At 32.5% G+C, this 9,292-nt stretch overlaps 1 protein-coding gene across 2 annotated transcripts in view; it reads right to left on the bottom strand.

Moving 5' to 3' along the window:
- The window catches only part of OCIAD1 (OCIA domain containing 1), a 24,146-nt gene that overhangs the window by 3,071 nt on the left and 11,783 nt on the right, over positions 1-9,292 (bottom strand). Inside the window, exons 5-7 of one of the 2 annotated variants that reach the window (XM_015597547.2) lie at positions 6,225-6,272; positions 5,084-5,219; positions 3,989-4,209 (exon numbers count right to left, since the gene is read on the bottom strand). In XM_015597547.2, the coding sequence (XP_015453033.1) occupies positions 4,017-4,209; positions 5,084-5,219; positions 6,225-6,272 (377 nt within the window). In that variant the 3' untranslated portion in view covers positions 3,989-4,016. The remainder of the gene's footprint in view (positions 1-3,988; positions 4,210-5,083; positions 5,220-6,224; positions 6,273-9,292) is intronic. The other variant, XM_015597546.2, reaches the window with a different exon arrangement.

Raw genomic sequence — 9,292 nt, 5'->3', positions numbered from 1 at the left:
AGGGGTCAGTCTTATGTGCTAAAGTTACTTCATATGACTCTCTGTTCTTATTCCTTAATTCCTCATATGTAATACTTTTTCTTTTAGGACTTTCTTCAGGGTTTGGATCAGGTCCTAAAACAACAAACAGTTAATAAATGGTGATAAAAGGATTTGAATAAATCCAAAGTGACTAAATTTTATAAATGCTCCTTACCTACAATAAAAAAGAGAGTGAAGTAAAGGATCAAATTACTACCACCATTCCAAAAGAACTATATTTACCCCAAGGCAATTAAAACCTAAAATCATCTTCCTCTCACATTTTTAAGCTTTTATTTCTAAAATTTAAAATTAACATAAAAATATTAAAAACCACGGACAGAACAGATATCATAATATATATCAGCACAATTTAAACTCATTAGCATGTTAAGTGTTTTAAATTGGAAATCATTCATAGTATTATATAAAGAATATATTCTACTAGTGGCAACTGAACAAAACTAGATATAGTATACATGTTATTTAGTAGTATTTCCATAGTTAACTTTTCCTGTAACCAGAATCTATATGCAAACAACTCTATTTAAAAATCGTTTACCATCTTTATATTTAAACAAAAATAACTTGAAAATAGCTATTGAAAAGTATAAATCACAGTCTTTAAATCACAGTATGCATCATTTTCTAATGAATATAATAGTGAAGCAGAAGAAAGTGGTAACTATAATTTACCCTGGGAAACCAGCATTTATTCTTCATTTCTTCCCAAGAGAATATGTACTCCAAGTATGAATACATATTATCAAACGTCAAATACTGATATAAACATAGGTGGTTACTCTTAATATTGGTTGACAGGGCCAACTATTGAACATTTTTTATAAAATGCATAAAGGGCAAAAAAGGCGATAAAAACCTTTTTAAAAAAATTAACTAATGCTAACATAATGTTAATTCAGTGAACTAATTTTACACACCACACTAAAAGTAACATTTTTCAAAGAGGTTTTCAATGAGACGTACGAATTGGACATATTTTAATATAGTCATAACATTAAAATAAATTTCAAAAAAATTTTTGTTAAGTGGTACTATTTTGAAACTCAATGGTAAGGTCTCAGTGAATAGTTAGAATTTTTAAACATAACTAAACATTAAATGCTTTCAACTATAATGTTTTATTTTAATACGAAGTATACTGCACTGATACAAAGCATTTAAATTTCTCATTAGCTCTATTATATCATTGTTGCAAAGTAAATTAAAAATGCAAAGAAAAATAGTATAACCTTATATTGGGTTCAAAAAGCATTCTATTTCACTAATAATGAGTAATTATTGGGCTCATTTCCCCTTTACCATAAATATTTTTAAAATTCTGAAGGAGATAGTGTGTACTAGATTAGTAGTTAGAAACTCTGGTTCTCATTCCTACTATGCTGACAATTAGCAAATGTCCTTGGGCAAATCACTAAGCTTCTTTGAATCTTGGTTTTCTCAATTGTAAAATATCAAAGTGTAACTAAATAATCTATCTCTAAAGTTCCTTCCAGGTCTAATATTTTTTCATTGTTCTGAAATTCTCTGACAAATAATGAAAACAAAAATCAGACAAAAGATTAAGGAGAATATTTTATACTTATAAAAGCCAAAGGAAAATGTCTTGCCCTGTGTAAGGAGCATAATTTACTACTTTGGGAAGGTTACACAGAGCTGGAAGGAATAAGACAATGTAAAATGGCACTGATTTAAATCTAACTGTAATAAACTATATAATAAGGTCTCATAACAACTATGAAGGAATACTTTCTAATCTCAATTCTCTGCTTTGAAGTCTTGGTAAGAGAAAGCAGAACTAAAGAGGGCAAGTAGTTCTGCTTAAACAAAAGGGAAAGGCGTCCTGGTAAGGGAGGGCAGCATCTGGGGCAAAGGGGGCCACTGCTGGCCCATGTGGAGAGTGGTTTAAAGCTCAACTCTTGACCTAAAGGAGGTGAGAAAGCAGAGCAGTGGACAGATGGATAACTGCTCCAGAGGACTTAAATACACTATAGTCTGTGGGCAGATACCAAAGGGCTCTTTGTTTACTTTTATTTGGAAAAGAAATTATATAACATGGAATGGAATTTGTTAATGCAAATGCAAGGAAGGATGAAAAGGCATTACAAGGGAAGAGCTAATGCATGGCTAGAACACAAGTAGAATGGATTTCAACTTGAGAGATAAGAAAAATGGCAACACACAGTGAGGGACAAGGACAGCTGCCTTTGGAGATAACAACTTTAACCACTCTCTCTAATCTGCCCACCTCCTTCCCTTTCTGACTACAGTCGACCCTTGAACAACACAGGTTTGAATTGTGTGGGTCCACTTATAAGAGGATTTGTATAAGTGGACCTGTGCAATTCAAACCTGCATTGTTTGTGCTTGCTTTGGCAGCACATATACAAACCTGCATTGTTCACAGGTCAACTGTAATGGGATGTCTTTATTTTCAAACATTCAAAAAAAATAAAGCAGTTGAGGATTAACAGACACTGAACAACTTTCATCTAGTTAATCTAAATTATCTTAACTTTCATTCTTTTTTTCTGCAGTTAACGTTCACCCCCCTCACTTCTGCTCCAAAGCAGTGCTGCCCAATATATATAATGATGAGTGTTCTATGTCTGCATAGTCCTACACAGCGGCCACTAACACATGTGGCTACTGAAATGCTGGCAAAGCAACTAAGAAACTGAATTTTCAATTTTAATTAATTTAAACAGCCGTATATAGCCAGGAGCTACTTTATATCCTGACCTACATACGACCCCTTCTGCAAACTAGGACCTATAATCAACTTCTCCCTTTCCACCAGATCCCCTTCCTCCCTTTAACATATATATATATACACACACACACACACACAAATCTCTCCCAACTTAAACAAAAGAAATAAAAATCAAAGTGTTCCTTTAAACACTGTTTGTTCCCCATTAATTGCTTGCTTATTGTATTTGGTTCAAAGTAAGCATTTTCAAAGAATTCTCTATAGAGGTCCACAATCCCTTATCCAAATCCTTGAAGAGTCAGAAATGTTTCAAAATTCAGACTTCCTCAGAATTTAAACTTATGTCAGTTTAGGTCAGGGTTGGAAATGCGTTTAGGTCAGACTTTACCACCTGTTTAATTATTTTTAAAAACTTCGGTTTTCAAAGCTTTTTGGATTTTAGGATTTCAGGTAACAAATTGCAGACCTATACTTTCTCACCTTTCACTGTAAATTAGACTTATGGAAGAAAAGAAGGAAACTAATGTCTGTTGAGAGCCTATTACTTGCCAGGCGTTACCTCTGATTATTTCATCTCATTCCAAAAGTTCTTTAAAAGAGGTATTGTCATCTGCATTCAAGAGATCAAGAAATTGAAGGGATCACAAATTAGTTACTTGCCAAAAGTCATAGAGCTAGTAAATGTCAATCATGAATCAAATCCAGGCCTTAATCCAAAGTTGATATTGTTCACTTACTTATGTGATTTTCAAAGCTAGAGTTTACATAAACTTCACAGAGCATTTTCTCATGGATTTTCTCACCTGACAACAGTTTTGAAAGGCAGGTAATTAGTATTTTTCTCATATTACAAGCAAAGGAGCTGAAAGCCTTTAAGATCAGCTTAACAAATGTAAACTTTTTAAAGCCTCCCCCTGAGGCACTTATCACTTCTCTGCTATTCTGCTAAACCCGGTTAGTATTTAACTGATGGGACATACTAGTAATTTATCCTTATATTTCTATATTTACTGACAGAGAGTTTCTCAGAGAAAAGAACCAAGTCTTATTCATATTTACTTCTAACATAGCTAGCAGAATGCCTGATACCTAATGGACCTCAAAAATAGTAAATGAAAAAAAAATGTTAAATGAATGAAGAAAGAAATGAACAAACATGCTGAGTTTAGACTGATGGTGGAACATATAGGTGATATCCAGCAGAAAAGGTCATCAAATAAAGTTTATACATACGTTGGACCATAAAATGCTGAAATTCATTTCAAGAGAAGTTTCTACCTTGCGCAATATGATCAGTTATACCAGTGGGAGTAGATTCATTCATAGAAGCACTGAATGGAACTGGCTCATAATGAGAAAACATCTCTTTTTCCATGTTGTCTGCTGCTGGTGATGTCACAAAAGATGAATGATCACTCACATTTGAGTCATATTTTGACTTTTGAGAGTAGTGTCTATAAAGGAAAATCATATTATTTAAGAAACATGAGCTAATGCTTATACCTTAAAGTATGCTAAAGTATGAAAATCTTCTTATTTTCTAAAGAAATCATATAATTTTAATACAGTATTTAATGTAGTATTTAACATACTATAAAATGAAGTCTGTTTCTTTCTGCCACAAAAACAAAATAAAAAGATGTTCTGATCTACTTATATAACTTAAAAATTGTCACTCAATATAAAGGAAGGAAAATGTATATTCAATTTTCTAATTACTGGGCTTCAGAGATCATTTTAATGTGTTTAAAGTTCTTAGAAAAAGTATTTCAGATCAAAACTGTGTCCATTTCCCACACTAACTGGGAAGTTACTTCCACAGGCAGCAGTCCATATAAACTACAAATACATACAAGTATATCTAGCTCTCATGGGGTTTACACTGCTTGCCATTTATGATATGACAATTTATCTACCCAATCTACTTAATTACCTATCTAGACAAATTCATTTACCTACACTTATACAATTTCTCTACTATATTAAACAAGAGAAGAATTAAAAAGTAGAAATTGGTTGAGCTGAGATAAAGGTTTTGGAATTCAAAAGAAAAGTCCAAAATATAGGTAATCAAAGGTGTTTGCCAAATTAAAATCTTCTACTCTAGGATATGCACTCTCAATAGGATGCAACTCTATATTTAAAACAAAGAGAGACATATCTCACTCTACCTTTAAAAACAAATCTATAGCTTTTCAGCTTAACAAAGTGGCAAGTCTCCAATGGTCCTTCAGATAGGCAATGTTTCATGCCCTGAATTATGGCAATATCGTTATAATTTTTTAGCTAAAATTAAAAACCTTTAATAAAGATCGGAATCTGGCCTACCCAGGTGGTGAAGATCGTCGTGCCTGTCCTGATCGTAAAGCTTCTCCAAGAGGGGAATTCTCAAGATTCTTGAACTTCTCTTGGCACGTTTTCACATAAGAAAGCTTTCCAGCAAAGTATCCCATGATACAAGCAACTTATTTGTAAAAACAAACAAAGAGCGTGACTCAATGTGCCTTTTTAGACAAGAATCTTTTCTAGAAGAACATTTTAAAAAATTGTGATTCTAAATATGTCTTTGGTGTGAAAAGACTAAGATTTCCTGAAATGGTAAAAATGTCACATTAAATCAGAGTCAGACAGAGTTCACAGAAAGATTCCGCGGATGTAATTCATTTTCACAAAATAAAATAACCCAAAATAAAGTTGCAATAAATTCTATTTTACTAATTATTTTATTAATCTAGATAGAAAAGATGTGGTAAAAGATATAATGAAATGAGGAATCAAAACATCAGAGCTCCAGCCTAGTCACAGGAATTTAGGCCATTTCTTTTCCTATAAAATGGGGATCATACCACTTGCCTAGCTAATTTCTTAAGGTTTGTTTTTAAAATTAGGTGTAACAAATCTCTAAAAATAATGAATCATGAAATGCTACCTAAATGTGGCTACTGTTGCATCATGTGTCTGTTTCCAATACAAAGGAGAGGCTAACCTGAAAGATTCATAAAAACCCTCAGGCATTTAGAGCAATTTAGCTTCTTTTCAATTAACCATGTTACAAAATATAAGTTATGCTTATAAGTGAAAGTAAGTTACACTTATTTACATTTTAATGTAAATTAAAATTTTTTTTCAAATTTGGCTTAATTTTAAAATATACTTTTAGTTTGATTAATCAGAATCTCTGAACTTTCTTTCCTCATAGACAAAAAGAATTTTCAAATGCTGTATTTTTATAAAACAATTTAAAATTAACATGCTATTACATTATAAAAAGAAAAAAATGCCTCTGTCAAGTAGCTCATGATTTTTAATGCAAACAATAAAAAGCCCTACTAGTACATTTAGTGAAAAACTTAAATGAACTGATTTGTCAAAGCAAATAACCAAGTAATCGTTATACGTAAGAAAATATTTGAGAAAACCATTACTTTACTTAAGTAAAAAAGCTAAGAAAACTAGTGTTCATACTTACATATGAGTTTAGGAATGGAACCATATTTGGGATGACTTGAAAGGATTCCTAAAGATAAGAGTAAATATTTATGAGTAATATCAATTGTTAAAGGATTTAACAACTGATAAATTCAAGCCAAGATAAATTAAGATAAATTCAAGTCAAGTTTATGCTAAGAGTATATAAGAAAATGACACAGAAATTATGGTAAAAAAACATAAAGAAACTATTTCCGCTAGTCATTATGTGGTCGCTTTTAATGTAAGACAAAATGAGTAAGCTTAGCAAAGCAACATAAAGTAACATATATCTATTTCTCAGCAGCTTTGTGCAATCCAGATACAAGGAAAAATCAGTAGATTATCTTTAAATATTAACTAACATTAGCTCTTTCCATAACTTTAGAGAAGTCTAAAGCTACTTAAAAGAGTAAATTCATTATCAACAGAAATATTAAGAAAAAAGAAAAGACTCCACAATCTATCAGAATAGGTGAATTTATTAGCAAGATCATTTGATACATACAAGGTCAACAGTAAAAAAAATAAATAAAAAATTCTTTATACTAGGAACAAACAAAATAACATTTTTTAAAAGATATAGTTCATTATAGTACCAAAAAACATTAACTACCCAGGAGTAATCTAATGAAAAATATGAAAGATCTCTACACTGAAAACTACGAAACTTACTGAGATAAATTAAAGCAAAATAAATAGGGTGATACACCACGTTCATGAAACGAAAGCCTAAATATTGTAAAGATGGCAAATCCTCATTTAATCAAAGTTGTCCCCAAAACTGAAAAGTGTATTTTAAAAAATATGCAAAGGGCTAAGAATAAGGCAATACTGAAGAACAAAATTGGAAAACTACCAAGAGATATCAAGATCTATGACTATAATAAGACAGTCTGTTATATGTACAAGAATAAACTAACCAAAACCAGAACAGAATTCAGAAACAGTCCCATATATGCAGTCACTTGATGTATGACAAAGTCAACACTGCACGGCAGTGAACAAAGAAGAATCCTTTCAAAATATAGTTCTGGGTCAACCCATATCCATAAGGGAAGAAAATATACCTTGATCCTACATCATACAATATTCAAAAATAATTCCAGATGACTTCAAAATTTAAGTATGAAAGATAAAGTAAGGCTTATAAGAGATTCTTCATGTCTTTGTAACAAAGATTTTAAACAGACCACAAAAAGCACCCACCGTAAAGGAGAGATCTGATATCTTGGACTCTATTACATTAAAGACTACAGTTAATCATAGTAGGAAAAAATAAGCACAATACATATATCTGACAAAAGATTCATTTCCAGAATATATAGCGAACTCTCACAAAACTAATAGGAAAAATAAGACAATCCAATGGAAAAATGGACAACAGACTTACACAGATACTTCACAAAAAAGGGATACATTCAAATGGGATATAAACAAAAGGCCCTCAACTTCATTAGTCATCAGATGCAAATTAAAACCACAATGCAATCAGTATCACTGTTCACTCACCACAATGGCTAAAATATGAAGACACGAAAATATCAAGTGTCAGTGACCATGTAACACAATTAAAATTCTATTAATAAACTGGTAGTGGGAGTATAAATTGATCCAAACAGTTTAGAAAGTTTGGCAGTATCTACTAAAGATGAATATATACATCATCTATGACCCAGCAAAATGTCTACCAAGAGACACCGTATTCATGGCATATTTACAATAGACAAAACTGGAAACTACTCAATTGCCAGTGTACAAGAGGATGGATAAACTGCTGTGGTATATTCACACAGCAGAAAACTATATGGCAATGAGAATACACAATCTAAAGCTACATGCAACAATGTGGGTCAATCTAGTGATAAGCTGGTAAATCAGTTCTCCAAATAAAAAGCTTTGATTTGTAATGTCGATTGATTTCCATGGAGCAAATACTTGGGCCACGACCAATTTCAAGCTACCAAATGGTTTAAAAACCAGCTTGCCAAGTTGTTAAAAATTTAAAAATCAGCTCTCTAGAGCCTGTATAAGCCAGTTCCAGCATATCACTGGATAAATCTCACAATGCTAAAAGAAAGTAGACAAAAGAACAATTGTCTGACTTAACGTATATAAAGTACAAAAATATTACTCATTTATGCTGTTAGCTTCAGTTCCTTAATACAAATAAGATGAGGAGGAGAAAAAAAAGGATGGCAATAATATCTACATTTGTATAAAAGTCTTTCCTCCATTCTGACACCAAATAGTTACATACCACTTACAACATACAGGCACTACATACTAAGAAGGATATAACAGTAAATAAAACATGCTCTTTACCCTTACAGAGTTTACAGTCTAGAAAGGCAATAAAGACAAAAAGAATAGTGTGATAGCTGCTATCCATTCACTTAAATATTTGAATATCTACTCTGTGCGCTATGTCTTGACAAGTGTTAGAGACAGCCCATTTTCTAAGGGGAAGTAGCAACGATGAAGAGAAATAGATTTGTTGAAGGCTAATGCAATACTGTTGGCAAGAGATGGTTGCACTATAGTGGCAGGGCAAAGGTGGACAGTATACAGAGTATTTAAGAGCTGGACAGGCATTTATTGGATGGGCAGTTAAGGGACAGAAGTGAAGGATAATGCCTGTTTTCTGGATGGACAGTGATGTCATTCAAATATGGGAAAAACAAAGAAACTGGTTTTGGAGGAAATGGAGGAGCCTATGGGAGAGCTCCTATGTGGAGATATCCAGGATATGGTTCTGGAGCAGATACCTAAGCTAGAGATAAACCTGGGGATGAGAGCAATAAATAAAATACAGAGCAATAAATCCTGCGGATGTAGAGCATTGATGCCCATATTATCCTGGGTAATAGTATACAAATTAAAAACAGAAAGTCAAAGCAGAACTCTGAAGAAAAACACAGGTGGAGGAAGAAAACCCGCAATAGAAAATAAGCACCAAGAGGTCATGAATTTGTCTTTTAGAGATATTTCCAAAAACTGTATAGTACATAATAGGCATTCAAAAAATATGAAAAAGGGGGGGGGGGGAGGTTCCCAGAGGAGGGAAAA

Source organism: Pteropus alecto, unplaced genomic scaffold (assembly GCF_000325575.1).
Source record: "Pteropus alecto unplaced genomic scaffold, ASM32557v1 scaffold57, whole genome shotgun sequence".
Taxonomy (NCBI): Eukaryota; Metazoa; Chordata; class Mammalia; order Chiroptera; family Pteropodidae; genus Pteropus; species Pteropus alecto.
This window is presented reverse-complemented; position numbering and strand designations above follow the sequence as displayed.